Source organism: Sorghum bicolor, chromosome 9 (assembly GCF_000003195.3).
Source record: "Sorghum bicolor cultivar BTx623 chromosome 9, Sorghum_bicolor_NCBIv3, whole genome shotgun sequence".
NCBI lineage: Eukaryota > Viridiplantae > Streptophyta > Magnoliopsida > Poales > Poaceae > Sorghum > Sorghum bicolor.
In genome coordinates, this window is record NC_012878.2 from 53,843,604 (window position 1) to 53,867,931 (window position 24,328).

The following is a 24,328-nucleotide window of genomic DNA, read 5'->3' on the forward strand; positions in this document are numbered from 1 at the left end:
GGCCGTCCTTGTTCTTGTGTTCTGTCGACGCTGGTAATTAAGATGGGATGTGGAATGTTGTTGACAAGCAGATGATATATATCGGGCATGTATATATAGGATATAGGATAGATATATGGTGCCTCACGCAATAATCTTTCCGATAATATCTTTGTGCGCATCGCTATATATATCTGAAACCAATTTTGCGTGCTTCCAATGTGCGTATCTTGAAACCAATTTTGAGTTCTGGTATCTTGTGCGCATTGATACATTGTCAAAGACAATCGTGCTGCATACGTAATTACGTATCATAGGATTAGGATATATATCAGTTGTGGCCTCTGGCACGTGGCACGCGTGGCTATATATTGTTTATCTATCATCTAGCCTAACGAAATAAACCTTTTCTCTCTCTCTCTGCTCTAAAAGCTTCATTTTCTAGAATCTATGGCAGATTGTCAGTCATATATTTTAAAGTTTGATCAACTTTATAAAAAAGAGTATCAATATGTATAACATCAAATAAATATCTTATGAAAATATATTACATGATAAATCTAATAATACTAATTTGATATTATAAATTTTAGTATTTTTTAGAAATTTAATTAAATTTTTTAAAAAATAACTTAAAATAAATCTAGAAATTGAAGTTTTAAGGAACCGACGAAATAGGTAGAGATGAGCATATCTTTAAAATGGCACGTGAAAACAAGCTAGGCCCAAATGTGCCCATCTCCTATTTTTGGCCAACTAACCGGGCCAAACCATAACGAAAGCCCGCGCGTGCAGGCGTTCAATTCCGACTTATTTTCATGCGGCTTCAGTCTCGGTCACAGGCACAGCACACGGGTGATTTTTTCAAAAATTCAGCCGAAATAATTAAAAAAAAAGAAAAGACAAAACCACACAAAACCATCATTTACTGTAGCAAAACCACCTACGAAACCGTTCCAGAGAGGTAAAATGCACGATTTAAAAAGTTGACAAAGATGATTTGTCTAGTTTTAGAATTAGGGGAGTAAAAGTGGACTTTGACAAAAATTGAGGGAGGAAAAGTAGACTTTCAGCATCACCTGTACATGCTTCATGTTGGGTCTCTGTAATTTTAACAAGGACACGTACACGCTTCATGTTGGGCCTCTGTAAATTTTTTTTTTGAAACTAGGCCTCTGTAATTTCAGCTCAAGAGAAGCTGAAGGAACAGCCCATGGATCGGCATCAGGCTTTGATCGGGCACAGCGCAGCAGCCTTCGCCTAACTATTGGGCCAGGCTAGATGAAATAAACGTGCACGCCTGGGTGAGCGACTAATTAAGCAGAGTTCTCTTAATTTTCAAAAAAAAAAAAGCAGAGTTCTCTTTAGTACCGTCTTGTCCGCTAAAACGAAATCAGACTAAATAATAAACGATTACCATGATCCTTGACTCACCACGTGGTAAATGTGGAGAGCAATTACACAATTGATTATGAAAGTCTAGGTTCCGAGGCGTTAACACACTACATCGTGTGTATAGCATTTTGCTATCGTACAGATATCCCTCCGTATAGAATTTATAAGTCATTTATGACGGTGATACGGTCTCCAAAACACAACTTTGATTTCTTTTTTCAAAAAAAATATTTAAGGAAAAAATAGTATCTGTATACTTTTATAAAAGCATTTTTCAAGACAGATCTATTGATATTTTTTTCATATTTTTCAAACTCAACAATATAAAAGTTATTGATGATTTATATTTTCATTGTTTGACCCACCAAACTTTGTCCAAAATGACTTTTATATCATATACGGAAGGAGTATATACGGATTCGGTGTACAAAATGTTTTGTTTCTATGCCCATTACAATGCATACCCCAATAGGAATTAGCACGTGTTACAGTTGCACTCCAATATGACTTTTAAATCATATACGGAAGGAGTATTTTCTTCTTGAAACATTGCTTTTGTTACTTGAAATGTTTCATTACAAACAGACTGCAAACATCTCTCCAGCAAGTGGGCTAGTTCACTCGAACTTATCAGCACAGTTTATTAGCCATTCTATAACTTTTTCTCTCAAAACAAATTAGCAAACAATATTATAAACCAAAGTTTAGTGAAACAAGCTACGAGTTCACCAATCTCCTAGTATATATTACTATGAAGGAGGTGAATGCTGACACCATCTCGTGGACGTCATCCATGATTGCAGCGGCTTCCAAGCAATACGTCCCTCTATCCTTCCACAGCGAAAATAAGCTCCTGGACATCTGTCTTCACTATAATATGTTCTCGAGTTCTTTGGGATTAAACGAATGTCATCCCATAGCACCTCCGCTTCCACTAGCAATGCCGAGCCAACAAAGCTGATCCCCGTGCAGATGCCGCCTAGAAGCTACAAGAGAGGTTAAAGTTATCCGCAATCTCTAGAGCCCCTCTTTTTATCTCTTTCATGTCCAAAAAATTAGGAATAACTCATGGGGGGGCTCCATTGTCATGAAGGTAGTAGGAAAGGCTTGAGCCCCACCCGCCTCACTGAAGATCCGCCCATGCTCCCGTGTTGCATGCAGTTTCAACTTGCAACCGTGTTCGTGGTGAAGTTTGGACGATGATTACCCCTGTCGACGTACGACCCGCGATGGGAAAACGCGTGCCAAATGAAGTAGGGCTTGTTTAGTTCATCCCGAAAACCAAAAAACTTTTCAAGATTTATCGTCACATCAAATCTTAGAGCACATGCATGAAGCATTAGATATAGACGAAAATAAAAATTAATTACACAGTTTGTCTGTAAATCATGAGATAAATCTTTTACGCCTAGTTAATCTATGATTGGATAATATTTATCAAATAAAAACGAAAATACTACGGTGCTGAAATTTGAAATTTTTTCGGAACTAAACAAGGCCGTAGTACGAATGTGCTCCGTACGTGTACATCGCTGAACTCTGAAGCAACGAGAAGTTACAGGTTCCCGCTGAAACCAGGAAGTGCCAGATTGCATGCTCGTCGACACGTGACACGTCGTTTGCCGTTTGGAGTTAGGACTGATGACGCCGACGGGACGGTGCGCGCAGGAGGTGGCACTCGGCACTCGGCAGGGCAGGAACCTGGAAATTGTTGCGCACCGGCGTGCTGATGATGCAGCACTTTTGCTTTGTGCTTTCGGTGGATCAGGTATAGCCTGCATTTGGGCTGTTGCCCGGCCGGCTGCCGCGTGTGCTCCATGCAACCTGAGGTCGCATCGTTCACACCTCGATAGAAACGGCAAAGCCGAGTGCGAGTAAAGATGTCAATGGCCCGCGACCCGATCCGATGGGTATTTACTCTATTAGATCTAATATGAAGTAAAACCAGTATCTATGGGTCCACAAACGGAGCAAACTCTTCACCCATTAGGTACGTGGGTATGGGGACGTTCTAGTAGTCTCCATACCCATTTACCCATGGGTGAAAAATACCCAGCCCAAAACTAAAGAAGCCCACCAGCCACCAGTCCACCAGCAGCCCATAGACTGAAACCCTATGTAGTGCTAGCAAAGTACTACTCTCTACTACATGATTTGTATGGACAATAAACTATTATAGTGTTGTGACTAGTGGTTGCAGCAGAAATTAATATGTTGCTATTTGCTAGGTATATGGTGAGGTGACTATGTGACGATGCTTGTGAATGACTATGTGACGATGCTTGTGAATTGCTACTACGTGACTGGTGCTTGTGAATTGCTGATGTTTGGCGGGTATGGGTGACCCGTCGGGTCTAATTTACCCACCCGGATATGGGTTTGGAGAAATTTCACCACCCATCACTGTATATGGAGATACCGGTGGTGTCATATTGTTGTCACGGAAATAGCTCTGAAGAGTTCATACCGATGGGAATTTACCCATGGGAATTTACCCATTGCCAACGTGAAGTGCGAGTGGTGGTACTGCCGTACACGTACTGGTGGACCGAGAGCGAGTCGAGCACGTACCCGTACGAAAATCTCGGAGGTCAAAAAATGCTGATAATGTATATGGAAAATAAAATATTAATGTTTATGATGTATAATAATTTATTTAAAGTTACAAAGGTTAATATTCTTTTTTAATAAATCTAGTTAAATTAATATTTTTAATTCCTTAAACAATGAAATTTCTATTTGTTTTGGACGGTGGGAGTACTTGTTGGTTTCGCAGAGGCCTGCTCGTCTCATCTCTACTATAATTGAAATCTTCTCCAGGCAAATCCCACCTGCAAAATCAACGACTCACAGCACATGTCCTACAGATTAGACGACTCAGATTAGAAGTATGATCACGACCTTACACACCCTCAGCCTCGCGTCAAATCAAACCTCCGTCACCTCCCTCGCTTCACCCCGACCCTAAACTACGACTCCAACAGCGATGCGCGCCCGCCGCCCGAGAGAAGCTCGGCCACCGCCCTCCGCTCTGCCCATGGAGCACCGTTCGACGACCGCACGCAGTTCGTGGCGATGCCCCCATCCAGTCCGGCTTCCGCGAGTCCGCCTCGCCATCCGCATCTTGGTCGTCCCGTCCTCGATCCAGAACAACCTGCCCCGACTGCCGCAGTCCGCCCAACTTCATGCATCTTGCCCAGCCGCTGCGAGTCCGCCTCGTCATCCGCATCGTCCTCCCCCAATCAGCAGTTGCAGGCTCGATCTGCAACACATCTCGGTGTATGCCGCAGCCCAGCACCTACCTCAGCATCGACCATCTCACCTCTGCAGTCCAAGTCCCCCCTAGGTGCCTGGAGGAGAGGGAGGTGGTCCGAGACGTTGCTAGGACGCTGTATAGGAGAGCGGAGGTGGACGGCCACCGTACACCATTGAGGAGGTTGGTGCCCGACAGCACTGCCAACCTAGGATCAGAGCCCTTTATGAGGTATAGCAGCTTGCCAATTCCTTCAGAGTGTTTTGATTTACAGTGGACAATAGTAGAATAAGCATAGCAGTTCTTGAGTTGTTTTTTTGGTGTTTTTTTTGGTCCATTAGTTGTGTATATATGTTGTTGCAGTAGTAAAATTGTGTGCTTCTCCTAATTCATGATGCTTAGCATTGAGTACACTTCTTAGTGAATGTGATTTCATAGTAATCATATGCTAATCATAGATTAATTAGACTTAATTTATAAATTCTTTGCGAATTAGCCATGGCTTATGCAATTAATTAGTTCAATTACCTTCTGCTTCTAGATATGCCAAGCAGTAGTATATAATGGTCCTGTTAGACTATTGGCAGAGATAAATAAATTAATTGTTTTTTAGATGCCAGATGGATCTGTTCAAAATAATATCCTCTTCTGCGGTTATTAGTTCTTTATTGTTTATCTCTGAAGAACTGCTAAAAATAAACGCAAGATCAAATTGCTGCTCATTCTGACAAATTAAGTCCAGCGAAAGGCAACAACAAAAACGGTGACTGAGAGACAATCATTACATAAGGTGCTTGTCAAGACTATCAAGGCGTAGTGTCATTGGCGTGTACAACTCACTGAATCAAGGAAACCAACACATGTATGTCAGCTTGCTTGCTGTCTTGCAACCTTCGTGAAGAGTACAAGTAGAATGCCCTAAATTGTTTGGTACTTTGATAATTACCTGAAACCCATCATCATGTATTGGATACATTGTCCACACTGCTTTGAGAGATAATAGATGGTAGCATGCTAATATAATATTTTACTACCAGATGCATTATGTACCATTTTTCTAATTCTAATTACCTTTTGCAGATTCATCCTGTTGCTTTTCAATTTGTCAGCACGTTTATGGTACTAACCAAGCCTATTTCACTGAATGTTTGGGACTTGATTCTTCTAAGAAGCAATTTTGTGAGTCATGGATATGTTAAGGATTCATTCTTTAATGCTGGTTTTTTCTATGGTGTTTGTTGATCCTTCTCATTACATGGATTAGGCTTTTTATTTATTCTTGTGATTCTATAATATAGTGTGTGTTTATCGACTTCTATTTATTTGTCGCACATATACAATGAAGATGCTGACCATGGTACACACTTGTTGGACCAAATTAGGTGCTGATCATGATACACACTTAAAACACTGCTCACACTTAAAACAGTGCTTTGGCCAGTACTACATTGCCTTCCTGAGCTTCATGCGAGATGACATAGAACTAAAGAACTATAGTTACAGCCTGAAGGTTTGGGGCACCAGGCGCAAGATGATCGGGCAAGGGGTGCCCCGGAGCATGAGTGACAGTCATTGGAAGGTCCGGAATAGCTATGATGGGATCATCATCCAGAGGAACATGGCCCTGTTCTTCGTAGGTGGATGGTGACAGAAAGGAGCTCAAGCTGCGTGTCACTGAGAGAATCTAGAAGGAACAATAAGTTGATCAGATAATATATCTCTTCTGCTCCAACTACTTCCATGAATTCATGAATCACACTGCAAACAGCTTATGCCACGTGTAGGATGAACTCATGATTCATGAATCACATTGCAAAAGAGCTTTTGCCATGTGTAGTAGTTTGGAATCAACTTCTTGTGATTCATTCTTCTTTTCAGCTTCTTTTAGCATGCTATTGCCTTTTGGTTCCTGCAAGGTAGGTGTTGGTGGATGTACATCATGTAGATGTTGGTATAGTTGCTAATGATGCAGAATTAGTATAGATTTTCTATGTTATTTTCCATTGTGAAAATGCTACAAAGAAACCTTCTAGAGTTTGATGCCTTCAGCGTCTGGTAGAGTTTCTTGGATGATGTTTCAGAGGTCTACATCAAATATATAGGATGAAACAAAAATATTTGGTTATATAATATTTAAGACATGAATCTTAATAGTAAATCTTATTTTGTATTTTACCGTAGCGTTAGCACGGGCACTATACTAGTGGTTGTAGTACTGCACGTCTTTTCGGCATCTCGCAAGTGATCTGAAAGACTGAAACTATCTATGCGATTTGACTCTTTGTTCTTCCTTCAGCATGCATTCACATTGCCAAATTTAAGGGCTACTGGATAATAGTGCTAGTATAGCTCAAAAGATATATACTACCCCCCTCGCAAGGATTTCTGGTCTTGACCTTTTAGCGCGATCATGGTATTTTGGTGGCGTGTGGTGTGAGAAATGTTACCAGCTGCCAGCACGACAAGCACTTCATCCTCGCCCTTGTTTACTTCACCCTGAAAACCAAAAAGTTTTCAAGATTCCTCATCACATCGAATTTTGTGGCACATGCATGAAACATTAAATATAGACGAAAACAAAAACTAATTACACAGTTTAGCTGTAAATCACGAGACGAATCTTTTGATCCTAGTTAGTCCATGATTGGATAATATTTGTTACAAACAAACGAAAGTGCTACAATACCAAAAACTTTTCACTTTTCGGAACTAAACAAGGCCCTCGTACCGAAATGACCCCCTGTGTCTGTCTGAACTCTGAACCTCTGAGGTGGATGGATGTCCAACTGCACGTATCTGCTAGGGCATCTGATGAATTATTTGATTGGTGTTAAGCTACCGGCTTTACATCCTTTTGATCCTTATATTCATGTTGTTAATTTCTTAAAACGTTGCCTTGTGTGGCATGTGGTCATGTGGACACTCTGCAAAGCAACGACAAAGCCGTCGATTGATCAGGCTCTGGCGCTTGCGGAGCATGTCTGTCTGATATTCGAGCGCTCAGCAAGAGATTTTGGTTCAACTGATTTTTAGTTTGTGCGCGAAGTTTGTTTACACTGAGATCGTAACCCCGCGGAGTTTTAATAATGAATGAAAGTCATCCGATCTATGCCTAATAGAAAATACTTTCGAACCATCTGTTATCATCAGCTTCACCGTAGATATAAATAGATTGATTTTGCATGGTGTTCGATATCTAGGTCTTGTTTAGTTCACCCTCTCACTAGTAGACATGTGACAACAAGACAATCAGCTCATTGCCGATATCAGCGATCGCCCCAAACATACTACCCACGACACCTAAATGGGACTATGGTGAATTGGCTACCTGCCCTGTACGACTGTGCCGTTGCCATGTTTGAAGCTGCTTCTTGCCCGATTCAGATAGAGGAAAGCGAGCAAACGGCCTCAAAATGGCGCCGGCAGAGCACCGACGACAACACTCTCACAAAAAGGTGCTTGTCTTCCACGCCGCTGCCGCGCGCCCCCTTCCTCAGACGGAGCGTGCAGTGGTGGACTGCATGCGAGTGCGTGGCGGAGGGGAAGACGAGGAGCGCCGGGACTCGCCGGAGGAACGGTGGCCTCGAGCTCGAGCAGGGCGTCGTGCATGGCGTTGAATACGAAGCCGCGACCATAGTCCCAGGCTCCCTGTAACACCCCGAAATACATCGAAATGCTACTAAACTACACAAACAACAGCTACACACAACTAATAAATAATTTAACAGCATCTCATTTGTATTTATAGCAAGCGGAAGAATAAAATATATAAATAACTGAAATACTACTAAGATTAATGAACATCCTAACACAAATGAGTTACTTCAACAAGAATTAAGTTTATCATCCACATTTTAAACAATTACTTTCAAAACCAATGAGCAAACCAAATTATTATTTATTAAAATACAAGGTCTCTAAATAAAAAGTATATGATGTGCAGCTAATTACCTTCTCTTCTAAGCAAGCATACGTACGTAGATTGAGTAAAGCAAAGGTGAGATGAAATATCTCAACAAGCGAACTTGTTTTGACAAGCTATTTAAACCACAAGTTAAATTAACATCAATTTAATATGGTGTTTCCAATTGACATGATATTAAATTAAAGTAACAGACTTCTGATTCGGAACATAGCCAACAATAGAGAGCTTCATAATAACGTGAATAAAATCACTTCAATAACATACTTCTCATGAATACATATGTCTTCTACCTACACACCTAACAAGGTGTGGAGCTGCATCCCATGATACGCACCGGTACAGTTATGACCATAGGTCAAGACATAACTTTCAATGCCAATGAACGATGCAATGCACTTGCCATGTTGCAATAAAATTAATAAATCACAAATGATACTCCAGCTTCAATTCAGTTCGTAGACTAGCCAGAAATAACAATATGAAATAATACCATCACCATAAGTACTTAAATAAGACCATAATTTAACTAATACTAAATATATCAAGATCATAAATTTTAGATATTAGAGGAATAACATTCTTATAGACAATAAACTGTAGGTGATGAAAATAAAAGGCCCAAACAGTAGCAAACCACCGCTACATTCACTTGCCTCTTTACTGAAGGAGAACAAAATCACTAGTGACGTTCTGAAGTGCTACCACCTGATCACAAGTAACACTCAGTACATACACCAACATACAAGACAGTACAAAAGTAAATACAGACTAGAGTGCACCCAAACCTGATATGTAAGCATACCGTGCAGGCTACCGTTCATGACAGCAGCACAAACTCTTCTTTTTTTCATACACAATAGACTACACATCCAAAAATTACCACAATTTACTGTTATATACAACTTTTTGTATTGAAAGGTTTTGCATCAGAGGTCTCCAAGATAGTATAACTAACCATAGAACACAACTAAATATTTCTGACATTCAAAACAGAACATCGAACTTCAAAAATTCATAATTAGAGATATACTTATTCAAAAATTACAAACTTTACTAATCTAGGAAGCTTAACAAAAATTCTAGAATTTAATAATCAAAGACCTAATTATTTCATTAACAGGGTCAAAAACTGCTTAGATCCAAAAACTGTCCAAATTTTTGTCACTGGAAAACAGTCAGATTGAAAAATAGATATCTCACAAATTATAACTGCTATGACAGAGTTCTTGGCGTCCAAAGAAAGATATTGAAGTCCTCTACAACTTTATTCATAGCCCCAAAATTTATTAAAGCCACTAAAATGCCCTATCATTACGATGAACAGGGACTGCTCAGTCTAACGAGAATTTCAGAATGAACAAAATTAACTTCGAGAATTTCTCCACTAAACCCAATCTAAATAAGCGCTTTATTCTGCAAAACTTGTTCAGATAAAGAGAATTAATATTTGGCTTCTCACCTAGGGAACCATAGCAAGCACGACGCCGAAACTCCCGGCGTCTACTCCTTCTTCTCCGTCTTTTTATCTTTCTATCCTCTCAGATCTAACTCGCCGCGATCCTTGCCGCCACAAAAGCCTTGTGTATTCCGATCTACGCCAAACATGGCTAAGCTCTCATGAACAGCAAAGGGACATGGTGGATCAATGGGACAGCAAAGATACGAGATAGATCCTAACCGTGTTTCTGCGGGAGGAAGAACGGACACCACGGATGACCGACGACGCGACGATGGCAGCGGCAAAACCCTAGGCCCTCTTCTCCTCTTCCCTCTTCTCCTTTCTCTCTTTCGTGTGTAAGAAGAATGACGGCGGTTCGTGACTAGGTTGGGATAAACAGGAAAACACCGACTCGTGGTAGGAGAAGAATCGGACGTGGAACTGTAGACCGTGGTACGGTAGCGTCGGGCTATAGTAATTTTTTATTTTTAATTATTTTTTACCTTTTTTTCTTTATCTATTTTTTTCTCAAGCGTTACACTCCCAGCTTTGATTTAAAGCGTGGTTGAAATAATTTGTTCGAAAGAAATCTCAAATGCCAGTGAGATAAACGGCAGCCTCTAGTGCCGGTGACAGCAACTATGGGGAGCCTTTGGCACGTAGCGTACTGGCGTGTATGGTGTACAGGCCGCCGCAGAAGTATTCGACGAACGGTAGCAAAGCTGGCGTCGCTGGAGTGGACCACTACGTGCGAGGTGCTCCGCTCCCCCCTCCCCTGCATTTGCCGCTTGCCGGCGGCAACTTGACACTGACGGGTGGAAAATCTCGACGCTCATCATTGAACGGCAAGAGAATCAATTGGACCCGAAAAGAATTAGGCCTTGTTTAGTTCGCAAAAATTTTCAAGATTCTCCATCACATCGAATCTTTGGTCGCATGCATGGAGCATTAAATATAGATAAAAATAAAAACTAATTGCACAGTTTACCTGTAATTTGTGAGATGAATCTTTTGAGCCTAGTTACTCCATAATTAGACAATGTTTATCAAATAAAAACGAAAGTGCTACAGTAGCCAAAACCGAAAATTTTTGCGAACTAAACAAGGCCTAAGTTATAGCGGACGATTCTGCAGCAAATTTTGTTCTCGACGTCTCGTCTCCTCTAGTCTCGTCTTGTAGGGAAACCAACTAATCTGTCATAATCTCGTCATCAAATAGTAGTAGATCACATTCACAGCTGATGGGCTAGCGCCACGATCCAAGTTGCACACAGCCTTTGAAGACATAACAATAATAATGTCCATGGTGATTTCTGATTTGGGATGCTTGCGAAAAGAACATGTTAGATCATGAACGACAGTTCTTTCAAAGAGATTACAGACGACAGTAGCAGTAGCATGCAACGTTGTAGCAAACTAGCAATGCAGTGAACGAACATTTTCGTACGCAGCTCTGAACTTTGAGGTTCTGGGCGTACTCTGCAGGCTGCACCACCACTGCAGCAGTGAATTTGCCACACCTGCCTGCCTGACCATGATAAACTCCACACTGTGACCGTGACGACGCGCGTGCGATCAGCACGCAGCAGGCCAGGCCGGCCGCCTGATCAGACGGCGATGATCGCCGCCGCGGCGAGGGCGCCCGCCACCTTCCACGCTCCACCATGGCCGCCGCTCACGCCAGCCGCCGCGGCGCTGCGGCGCCCGTTGATGTTCGACGCTCCCGAGGCAGCGGCGGTCCTCGCGCTGCCGCCGCCGGCTCCGCCCCTCCTTCCGCCGGAGCCCCCGCCTCCGCCTCCGCCTCCGCCACCCTTTCTTCCGAAGCTAGCACCGCCTTCGCCTCTTGCCCCGCTGCCGCGGCCGCTCCGGCAGGAAGCGCCCTGGAAGTGCGCCGCCACGCAGAGCAGCGCCAGCGCCAGCGCGCATAGCGGCCTCGTTCCGCGTCTCATGGTCATAGCACGCACGCACGCATGCACCGGCAGCTCCTCCGATCCTCCTCGATCGCCGCGCTAGCTAGCTCCTTCGCCTCCTCTCGCCTCTCGGTGCGGTGGCTCGCTGGATGGAGTTGGAGCAAGTGGCGGGAGCAAGGAGGGCAAGAGGGAGAGGACGGGAGGCGTTCACAAGCTTGATTGCTGTTGGCTTTGCCGGTTACGGGTGGACAGGCGAGAGGCGTGGCGTCGTGGCGCGCTACTACTCCCTGCTTTTGGGCACTTCCAGGGCCCAGGAGTAAGGGTCTCCGACGTTAATGCGGCGGTCGGCCGGGGCTCGCCTCGACCTACTTTTTATGGTCTGTGGAGCACTGTAGCTGGCTAGCTGCACGAAGCACGATCATGTGCCGCGCCCGCGCGCATGTCACGGCTGATATTTTCGTAGGACGCCGCGGCCGCGCCGTATGCTTTTTTTTTTGTTTTTTTCCCCCTGCGTGCTGCGTACTGGTGGGAAAAAACGCAGAAGCTGCCAAGCTATAAAATTTAGTTGGTTTCGCACGTGGACTCCTAGTTAGGTGGAGCAGATTGATCAGTTCCAGTAAAACTCTCTCCTGATGGCATCGTACAATTTTGTGATTATTGATTGACGCAAAACGAACACACGTTGAGCTTGCTTCGTGCCGTCGTCCCAGGTTTAACCACGCAATGCATCAAGCCGGTCCAGGACGAGGCATGCTGGTTCCCACGCGTATGCTGGAATCCATCCATTAATCAGACATTTGCATGCAGACAACAAAAATACACAATCGCTAACGCTAATACTAGTAGTAAGGTGAGCCTTCAACCAACTACCGGATAACTATATAAACTACTCCTGAATTCAGTCGTACGTGCATGCTAAACGTAACTACGAAGTGCGCGGTGCCATCAGTTCGTTAGTGCCATGACCGGACGGGCCCACGGCTCTCTCCTACAGCAGCCAGGCAGCGGCGCCCAGAACCGAGGCGGCGACGCCCACCTTCCAGACGCCATCGACGCGGCCACTGGACGCCGAATTGGGGCCCCGGCCACTCCCGTACCCGTGGTACCCGACGCCTCCAAAGCCTCTTGATCCTTCACCTTCTTCGCCGCCATGACCGCCGCCTTCTCCTGCGTCGCCATGACCACCGCCTCCTTCGCCGCCGCCATGACCACCGCCGCGCTTGTCGACCACGACGACATGCTCGACCGGCATGGCGTCGTCGTCGCTGCCTGTGGGAGCTTGTGCCTGTCGTCCGTCAGCCGCCGAGGCTTCCTGGACCTCAAGGGCCTTTGGAACTCGGGCCGCGTCGGCGGAGCTGAAGACGATCGCCGCGAGCGCGAGGGCAACGAGGAGGAGCACGCCGGCGCGGCGCGGCGGGAGAGCCATGCCGGTGCGCACGCGGACACAGTGTTGCGACGTACGAACGCGGCCTTGGCGACTGGCGAGAGATTGTTGAGACTTGAGAGCCGTGTGTGTTGGCGGCTTGGCGGTCTGCGGGGTGCCTCAGTATTTGTAGGTGTAGTGTAGCGGTCTAGCGGAGGAATGCCTGGACCGGAGGCTGAAGCCTAGCACCTTTTTTTTATTTTTTAAGGCGTTGTTTAGTTCGCAAAAGTTTTGGTTTTTGACTACTGTAACATTTTCGTTTTTATTTGACAAACATTGTCTAATCACGGAGTAACTAGGCTCAAAAGATTCATCTCACAAATTACAGGTAAACTGTGCAATTAGTTTTTATTTTCGTTCATATTTACTGCTCCATGCATGCGACCAAAGATTCGATGTGACGAGGAATCTTGAAAATTTTTGCGAACTAAACAAGGCCTAAATGAAACAGGAGGGCCGAGTCCTCTACTGGGATTTCAAGCGCTTCTTTTGTCAAACAAAAGAACATTCCATACTCATACCACAAGCGAGTCCTTCTCCCCAAGAAAATTCCATACTTATTTTACCACAATGGAGATCCCGGCCTTTACCCCAAAGGAGCTTTGTCTAGGCAATTTTTTCAATAGTTTAGCTATCCATCAAGTGGAACTGTGAAGTTTGCATTATCTAAGCACATGTTTTGTTGGTTATCAAACTTTGCTCGCCACACATTAGGTAGGCTATAGTTTCTGATCAGGTGATAACATATTGTAAGTCATGTGGGAAAATATTGAAATGGTGTGACTTACCCTTTGGCCTACCTGATTATGTTCATTCATTATATAGTACTCCTATACTCCAATATATGGCCTTGTTTAGTTCACTCTGAAAATCAAAAAGTTTTCAAGATTCCCCGCCACATCGAATCTCGTGGCACATGCATGAAACATTAAATATAGATGAAAACAAAAACTAGTTACACAGTTTAGCTGTAAATCACGAGACGAATCTTTTGATTCTAGTTAGTTCATAATTGGATAATATTTGTCACAAACAAACGAAAATACTACAGTACCGAAAACTTTTCACTTTTCGGAACTAAACAAGGCCATACTCGAAAAAAAAAATCATGAATGGAGGGCAGAACCGCAGAAGTGTCCGACCCTACACCTCGTCCCGGCTGACATACTTGTCGACAAATGACACGCCGTGTTTGCTTCGGAGTTTGGAGAATTGGATCTGCTGCTTTCGGTGGATCATGTGGGGTCGCTGCTGCGTTTGGGCGGTTGCCGCTTGCCGGCCGGCTGGTCTAGCGAGACCGCTAGCCGTGTGCTGCGTGCAACCCCGGCCCGAGATCGTGCACACCTCGATCGAAACGGCGAACCCGAGAGTGATTTGATGATACTGAACTACCGGTGGACCGAGAGTCCGAGAGCGAGCCGACGATCCGTACGAAAACCTCGTATCTATAAAACGTTGCTTCGTGTGTGGCGTGGGTGGACGCTCTGCATGGCAACCACAAATAACCTGTCGATTCAAGGGCACGTATATGTGGCAGAATATCTCTGATATTCTAGAGCTTAGCACGAGATTTTGGTTCTTGTGAAATTATAGTTTCATGCGTTGACGTACACTACTACTCTGGTGCGCTTTTGTGCGGTGTTTTAGGACATGCTTATCCCAAATTATAAAACGTTTGATTTTTTTATTCTAAATTTAACCACTTATTTTATTTAAAGATTTTGTGCAAACATAATTAAATTTATGTTTTTTATGAAGAAATTTTATTAATAAATCAAGCCACAATAAAAAAAATATGTTATATAATTTTTTGAATAAGATAAGTGGTCAAACTTAGTGTTAAAAAAATTAAATATCTTATAATTTGATATGGATTGAGTACACGTTAGCCTAATTAAATTAGTTGTGGTTGACTAGCTAGTTGGCTAATGACTAGTTTAAAACTGAAGTAAAGAATTAGTTTACCTATTAGTTCTCTTATTTAGATGTACTAGATCTAATTTAAGATAAAATTAGCTAGCTAATAATTAACTCATGGTATTCAAACACGCCCTCAAGGCCTTAACAATAATGAAAGCAATAATAAGGTCTAAAGAAAGCGCTTGGAACCATTTATCCTCAGTTTCACCGTAGATAAATAGATTGCTTTTCACATGCTGTTCTATACAGCATGTACTATTTTTTTATAACATACACATGGGATAAAATGTCACTTCCAACGTCCGATATTGCGTACTCAATCCATTCTAAAACAAATACGTTTAACTTTTTTATAATGAATTTGATTACTCGTTCTATTCAAAAATTTGCGTAAAATATCAATTCTTTTATGGTAGCTTAATTTGCCAATAAAAATTCTTCAAAAATATTTTAAATTCAATTATATTAGTAATTTTTTTAATAAGATGAGTGATTAAACTTAAGATAAAAAATTAAACGTTTTATAATTTAGAGCGGAGCTAGTATATATTTCTCATAACCATACACGTGACAACAAGACCTAAAATCAGCTCGTTGCCAAACGTGCACCCACCAGGCCACGACGCGTACTCATGCATGTTCACATGGTGGTACAACCAAAAATTTTTCGTTGCATCAGATCGAATATTTAGACATATATATATATATATATATATATATATATATATATATATATATATATATATATATATATATATATATATATATATATATATTAAATATAGATTAAAAAATAATTAGTTATACAGTTTGCATATATTTTGCTAGAGAATATTTTAAATTTAATTAATCCATAATTAGACATGAATTACTATAGTTATAAATGTATAACCGCATCAAAAAAATCGTGAACTAAGGTCTTGTTTAGTTCCAATTTGTTTTGCAAAATAGGCATTGTACACTTTTATTTGTATTTGATAAATATTATCTAATCATAGACTAACTAGATTCAAAAGATTTGTCTCACAAATTTTTAATCTATATTTAATAGGAAAAAGTCTACTTACTAGCCAGTCCGAATCAGCACACCTAGAATGCATCACATGCGCCACCGTGTCAAACCGCTCACACGCTGGACGCCACGTCAGCAAACCAGCCCTCCCAAACCGCCCTAGGGGGTTCCTTGTCTGGTTTACCAATTTTTAGGGCGTTCAATACCCGGTTTTGTAGTTGGGGGTCTAGGTTAGACACAGGTCAATACTTCAGGGAGCTAAGTAGACTTTTTCCATATTTAATACTCTATATATGTGCCGCAAGATTTAATATAACGAAAAATTTAAAACATTTTACAATTTTTTTTAAAACTAAACAAGGCCTAGACAAGATGTGACTATGTGAGTGAGTTGGCCAGAGTTGGCTACGGTGAGTGAGTTGGCCAGAGTTGGCTACGGTGGGTGAGTTGGCTAGCAGCTCTGTGCGACTGTGCCCCTGCCAGACTACCTCAAATGATAACGCAGGGCAAGCGGCAGCCTCCAGTGCCAGCCAGTGACAGCAACAAGTCCTAGACGTGCAGGCCGCCGTGTACCACCGGAAACTCGAATTCTTGTGTGTGAAAATATTTTTCTATGGAGATATTTAGAAACCGATAGAATAATCATATTTTTATGTACGTATGAAAAAACGTACAAAAAAAATTATCACATAGAGCAATTCGAGTTTCTAAGTAGTGGTGGAAGTGTCCGCGGAATTATGGTGGGGCCTGGGGACGGGTTTTTGTGTAGGAAAACCCAGCACATTTCTCTTGTTTCCAATAATTAGTAGTGATCATATATAGCTGCTGAGCTAGCGCCACGATCCAAATTGCAGACAGCCTTTGAAAGCATACTAATGTCCATGATGATTTCAATGCTTGCCAAGAGAGCAGGTGAGATCATGAACCGATAGTACATACTACGAGAGTTTCACGAACAGGGCTTTCGCGTGACCATGACGATGACTCATGGTAAAAGTTTGACGAACTCGATTGTACTAATCCACAATTCCACAGCGACTTGTGCGCAGATAGATTCCAGAACCGCATGCTAAGTACTAACACATGTATCCACCGATCTCCTAGTACGTATTCACCCGGCTACACATATAGTACTGCTGCTGCTTAATAAGCTAATAACTCACCCGGCTACATATATACTGCTGCTGCTTATGCTAATATAAGTTAACTCACCCGGCGGCTAGTAGGGCTAACCTTGGATTATTATTACGCATCCACACCGTGACTGCATGCGTGCGTGCGATCAGCAAGCAGGTCCGGCCGATCCTCGTCAGACGATGACCGCCGCCGCGGCGAGTGCGGCACCAGCGGCGCCCGCCACCCTCCATGCGCCACGGCCGCCGCTCGCGTCAGCCGCGGCGCTCCGGGCCCCGTGGACGACGTTCCACGCTACTGCAGCGTTGGCGGCCGTCCTCGGGCCCCCTGCCGACAATGCCGCGGGGCACGGAGCCGGAGGAGCCGGCGGCGCCGCCGTCTGCCCTCCCACCGCCGCCTCCTCCACCACCGCGTCCGAAGCTTCCACCCCTAGCACCGCCTCCGAAGCTTCCACCCCTAGCACCGCCTCCTCCACTGGCGAGGCAGGAAGCGCTCTGGAAGTGCACGGCCGCGCAGAGCAGCAGCGCCAGCGCCATCGCGCATAGCGCCCTCGTCCCGCGTCTCATGGCCTTGCGCTCTCCCTTGATTCGCCTCCTCGGTGCGGTGGCTGTGCCTGCGCGCTGGCTGGAGTTGGAGCAAAGTGGCTAGAGCAAGGAGGGCGACAGGGAGAGGACGCGGCTGGACGGGATTGTGAGAGCGCTCGGGACACGATCATGTGCCACCTGCTTGTCACGCTGATATTTTCGTACGACGCCACGCCGTCTGCTTCTTTCTCTCTTTCTCACTCTGGCCTTGTTTAGCTCACCCTAAAAACCAAAATCTTTTCAAGATTCTCCGTCACATCGAATCTTACGTCACATGCATGAAGTATTAAATATAGACAAAAATAAAAACTAATTACACAGTTTATCTGTAAATCACGAGATGAATCTTTTAAACCTAGTTACTCTATGATTGGATAATGTTTGTCAAATAAAAACGAAAGTGTTACAGTTCCGAAAACTGAAAAGTTTTCGGAACTAAACAAGGCCTCTCTCTTAGAAATTGCCTGATACTCACTCTGTCCCAAAAAAAATATCGTTTTAGATTTTTATGTCATAAATTTGACTAGATTAGTAGAAAATACTTATAATATTTATATCTCTAAATAAATTCGTTAAAAAACTAGACTTAAAAATCTTTCCAATTATACTAATTATATACTATAAATATTAATATTTTTTGTTATATATTTAGTTAAAATTATTTTTAGAAGCGAAAATAACACTTATTTTGAGACTGAGGCAGTACTTGGAAAGGCCTCTCCTGATGGTAGAGCTGGGACTTGGCCGTGTCATTTGAGGGTGGGTCAAGGCACTTGGCCGTGTCATTTGAGGGTGGGTCGATGGAAGAGCTGGGACTTGGCCGTGTCATTTGAGGGTGGGTCAAGGCACTTGGCCGTGTCATTTGAGGGTGGGTCAAGGCACGGTCTTTTGGCATGATCTGAAGCACGGCATAGTATGAAATATTTTGGATCATGCCAGCACGACACAAACACAAGGGCCGTGTCGTGCCTAAAATGTCGGCACGGCGGGCTACATGGTCTGGCCCGTATTTTGGGCCGTGCTTGGGTTGGCACGACACAAAAATATAGCATGTAGACATTTCTACAACTAACAATACAATTTTCTAGCATTTACTATAGTACCTCTCATCTAATTCTTCAGTAGATTATGAAAATTATTAAATTTTTTATTAAAATAATGCACACAAGATATAAATATTTGATAGCGCAAGGAAAAAATAAAACTAGTAAAGATATTTTAAGAGTCGTGCTTAGGCCAGCACAACCTGAAAACATGTCGGCGTGCCATGGTTGTGCTCGGGCCGATCGTGCCGTATGTCACGGCGTGTCTTGCGTACCTAAAGAGCGTGGCCGTGCTGGCCCCACTGTCTCAGCTCTACCTGATGATATATACTTACGTATATAGTTAGAGTTATCTGATTATTATTAGACCTTGTTTAGTTACGAAAATATTTTGTAAAATTTTTCATATTTCCCGTCACATCGAATCTTGTGACACATGCATGGAGCATTAAATATAGATAAAAGAAAGAACTAATTACACAGTTTATATAATTTACGAGACAAATCTTTTAAATCTAGTTAGTCTATGATTGGATAATATTTGTCAAATACAAGCGAAAGTGGTACTATTCATATTTTGTAAAATTTTTGGAAGTAAACAAGGCCTATCTTGATCCAACTAACACGTCGTTCCCATGTTAATTTCGTGCCAGGATTTACCACGCAACAAGCTCTGCTAATTACAGTAAAACGCTAAGTAGATCTATATGTTTCAAATTTCGATTCGATTATTACATCGATCCAAGCCGATCCAAACACGTGATCTTACGACCATGGTTTGTTTCCACGCCTGCCCCATGTAAATGTCAAAGTCCCGTATCACTAATTCAATTAATCAAAAGCAACTCCACGCACACAAAAACGCAATCGCGCGCTATTCGCTTGCTAGCTAGTAGTAATAAGCTTCAATAACCAACCACCGGATGACTAAATTAAAATACTCCCTCGCAAATAAAAAATAAAAATAAAAAATTAAACTACTCCCAAAATCTACACGGTATGCATGCTAAACGTAACTACGATGAAAATGACGACACAACAAGCTAGTGCGATGCCAACCACTAGTTAGTGCCCCGGCCGGCCGGTCCTCTGCTCTCCTACAGCAGCCAGGCGGCGGCGCCCAGAACCGAGGCGGCGACGCCCACCTTCCAGGCGCCATCGCGGCCACTGGAGGCCGCCGACTTGTGGCCGTGACCGTGGTACCCAGCGCCTCCAAAGCCCCAGCCTCTTGAGCCGCCGACGGAACCTCCACCTTCTCCGCCTCCTCCGCCACCACGGCCGCCGCCGCCTCCACCACCGCGCTTGTCAACGACGACGACATGCTCGACCGGCATGGCATCGTCGCTGCCTGTGGGGGCCTGTGCCTGTGCCCCGTCAGCCGCCGCGGCTTCCTGAGCCGCCTCAAGGGCCGCGGGGGCTGGGACCGCGTCGGCGGAGCTGAAGACCATCGTCGCCGCCAGCGCGAGGGCAACGAGCAGGAGCACGCTGGCGCGGCACGGCGGGAGAGCCATGCTGGTCGTGCGCACGTGGACACGGTGTTGCTGCGACGTACGAACGCTGCCTGGATAACCGTTGTCGAGTTCACTAGACGAAACCAAGATAATTTTTTCTCTTAAAAATCGGGCTAAATTCCATCAGTGCAATTGTGAAGTTTGCATTATTTTAAGCACATGTTTGTTGGTTATCAAACTTGCCCGCCAAATATTAGGTAGGCCACAGTTCTAATTACGTGACAACATAATGTGAGCCATGCCAAATCAGTGGAATGGTTTTTGACTTGTCCTTAGGTTACTTGTCTATGTTCATTATATAGTATGATTCATACATTTCTAGTAAATTTCAATACATGTCTGAGTAGGACTCTAAATCTATTATATATCTAAGGTTCTATCTCTATTCTTATTAATTGCCCTAATCTATTCTTCTAACAAGCCAAGCTTCCTATACATAATCCGACAATGGCCCAAGAAAACGTGAAAAAAAAAGTTCATCACGTACGGCTATGTAGTGCACATCAGCACTAGAAGATACAGCTCAATACTCCCTCCATCCCAAATTGTAAGTCATTCCAAAAATCTTGGAGAGTCAAAGCATTTTCACGTTTGACCAAAATTATAGAGTGAAATACTAAGATTTGTAACGTAAAATGAGTGTACTATGAAAATATAATTAAGGAAGAATCTAATGATATTTAGTTAATAATTATTATTTTATCATATAAATTTGGTCAAACTTTGAAAAGTTTGACTCTCTAAGATTCTTGGAATGACTTATAATTTGGGATGGAGGGAGTATAATTTTAGCACATACTTCCTCCGCTAATCCACCATATCCATTCAGGTTTTTGTTCAAACAAATAGGTGCTTTACATTCGCTAAGTAAAAGAACCATCATTGAAATCCACACAGCCTTTCCTGAGATACCTTTTTTCATTGTTTTTTTTATGCCACGGATGTAGGTGGATTTGTCCCGCGAGTACACAAATAGACTTAATAATTTCACGAGCTACCGCATATAACCCGTAAAAGTTAATCCTATTTTCTGAGTTTGCCCTCATTGATCATACAGCTTTTCATCCTATACATGATGTCAGCCAACACCCTATATACCTGACTACGAACCAGTTTTACATCCTATACAAAAATAATTCCCATGCTCATTGGTGACCTGGTGGTGCTGGAGTGAGGTCACAGGTTGCTTCCCAGAACGCGGCGGCTCGCAACTCGCAAGTGGTGCCCCAAATCCAATTCCACGGTCGTTCACCAGTAACGAATCCAGCGAATCATCAGCTACTCCCGCAACTTTCCTTATTTGGAAATGATAATTTCCACAACTTTCCATTTTTAGAAGGTGACTAAGTTATACATATATGTTATAGAATATAACTTACTTCTATAAGTTATACTAACAACTTGGTATAACACTTTGTAAAACTTATCACCATATGACTTATTATACCATATAACTTACAACTTATGCCAAAACTTTGAAGCACAAAAGTTATAAAACATTTTTAATTTTTCTTTTGCCTTTTTTTCTCTTTTTATTTTTTATATAAGTCTATCAATTTTTTCTTTTTATATATGTTGTCAACCCTTATTTTATTTGGGCGATCGTTCACTTAGATTTGATGTAACAAAGGTTCAAACTACCTCCTCTTCTAGCGTGTTTTTCCATAACCACCGCTGATATCATATAAAAATAAAACATTTATTTTAAAATGCTAGATGTAAATTTTATAATTATTAACTTCTGCACGTAACTTTTATATCTAACTTTTTGTACACAAATTTTATATCTAACTTTCTACATGTAACTAGTAGATATTAACTTATAATTATTATCTTTTATGTCTAAATTTTTGCAAAACTATTTGATTTATTATATTTTGTGCTTAAATTGGTTTAATTAAATTATATGCTTAAGTTTTAATTTTAACTTTTTTGAACGTTCGCTAAATTGTCTCGTCATAAATTATATTGATAAACTTGTTCCATAAAATATTATAGATAAAAGTTGTGCGCATAACTTTATCATGTAGTAAGTTATATGTATAAGTTATGTGTGTAACTTTGTCACAGCGAAGGTATATATTAAAGTCATGTATATAAGTTATACGTAAAAGTTTGTTCCATAAGTTTTACGTAAAAGTTGTGAGTACAATTTTTCAAAAAAGAAAAGTAGCGATTTTTTTTGCCTAAAATAGAAAACTTTCCAAAAATAGAAAATTGCGGGATTTCTTTTTTTGCCAAAAAAGGAAAGTCGTGGAGGCTGTTTGATCGTTCGCTAGATTCAAATCGTTCGCTATTTAGTGAGTCGCTCCTGCATTCACGGAGGGCGCCGACACATAGAAACATCCAAAATCCCGATGCTATGCAACGCCAAGAGAATCAAACGAATGAAATCCCCAAAAAGTACAGCACATTTGCATCTCCCTTTTAAGAAAACCAAGTGAAGAACTTGTCATAATCTCGTCAATTTAGTCCATATAAGAGTTGCTACCACGATCCAAACTTCCCACATGGTTTTGCAGCTATTCCAGCACGGTTCCAGTTCTCATAATTTGCCCAAATCATCTCAAACCAAAAGAAATAAAGAATCTACTAGTACTGATAATAGAGTGAAGTCCCCAATTCTACCAAGTCACAACTTGGAACCAGAGACCAATGCAGTCTTGCAGATAGATTTGAATTCATTCACGCACGCAAACCATGAACTCCTCTGCTTATTCATACGTGGTCGGGAATTATACTCAACAAGAAATCGTAAACTCACCCTACTGCACAGCTAGGTAATCCTAATCCCTAACACTCTATTACTGCACAAGATACTCGCAATGACAGTTCAGATCCCAGAACGGCGTCATACTCACACACATGATGCCTCCACCGATCTGCTACTGCTAGCCTGCTACCACTAAACTGCTAGTACTACCAACCCCCATCTAACCTGGATTGCGCCTCCAACACGCGCGACGATCAGAACCAGGCGAGCGCCGCGGCGGTGAGGGCGGCGCCGGCTCCTGCCACCCTCCACACGCCATGCCCGCCCGCGCCACCCGCTGCGGCGCTGTGGTGGCCGTGCGACCCCCCTCCGGCCGTCCTCGCGCCGACGCCGGCGGCGGCGCCCGCACCGACCCCGCCGAGGAACGGGCGGCCCGAGCCGGAGCGACCTCTTCCCGACCCGCCGCCGCCGCCACCTCTTCCTGACCCGCCGCCGCCGCCGCCGCCGCCTCGTCCTCCTTTGCAGGATGCGCCCTGGAAGTGGGTGGCCACGCAGAGCAGCGCCAGCGCTAGCGCGCAGAGCAGCCTCGTCCCGCCCCTCATCGCCGTCGCCGATGCGGTGGCTGCGCGCGGTGCGTCGAGGTGGTGGAGATGGGGAAAGCAAAGCGCCCGTGACGAGGAGGTATGTTGCGGCAGGACAGCCACAGCCTATAGGTGAGGCGAGAGACGTGGCTTCGTGGCGCCCTCCTCCAACCGTCTTCCTCAAAACTTGGCAGGGCGGGGGATTTACGGGCCCGTGGCGCTACGCAGCCACATGCGCCTGTGCCTACCGATCCACAAGTTCGGTTTCGATTTCGCTTTTTTCAATTGGAAGAGCGATGCGTGCACAAAGTTCAGCACTTCGGCGTCGATATTTTTTTCTCAATTCGAACTGACAAGTGACAGCTGAGCCGCGTGGTTAGCTGGCTGGACTAGCCGAGGTGTGCGTTACATGCGCTTTGTCGTTCTTCTACAATTAGCCACGTGCTCATCGCCTTAATATTCCTCTAGTACGTACTCTCCTCCTCCTAATCTTTTATTATATACTCG

The 24,328-nt window shown here is 43.3% G+C and overlaps 3 protein-coding genes across 3 annotated transcripts; all 3 read right to left on the minus strand.

Annotated features, from left to right (window-relative positions):
• On the minus strand, nt 11,598-11,945 carry LOC8080060 (glycine-rich cell wall structural protein 2). Its single transcript, XM_002441279.2, has one exon. It carries the CDS (start codon nt 11,943-11,945, stop codon nt 11,598-11,600), a length of 348 nt encoding a protein of 115 aa, XP_002441324.2.
• LOC110430477 (glycine-rich cell wall structural protein 2-like) lies at nt 12,889-13,326 on the minus strand. The gene has a single exon (XM_021448184.1). It carries the CDS (start codon nt 13,324-13,326, stop codon nt 12,889-12,891), a length of 438 nt encoding a protein of 145 aa, XP_021303859.1.
• LOC8064197 (glycine-rich protein 2) lies at nt 20,114-20,527 on the minus strand. The gene has a single exon (XM_002441281.1). It carries the CDS (start codon nt 20,525-20,527, stop codon nt 20,114-20,116), a length of 414 nt encoding a protein of 137 aa, XP_002441326.1.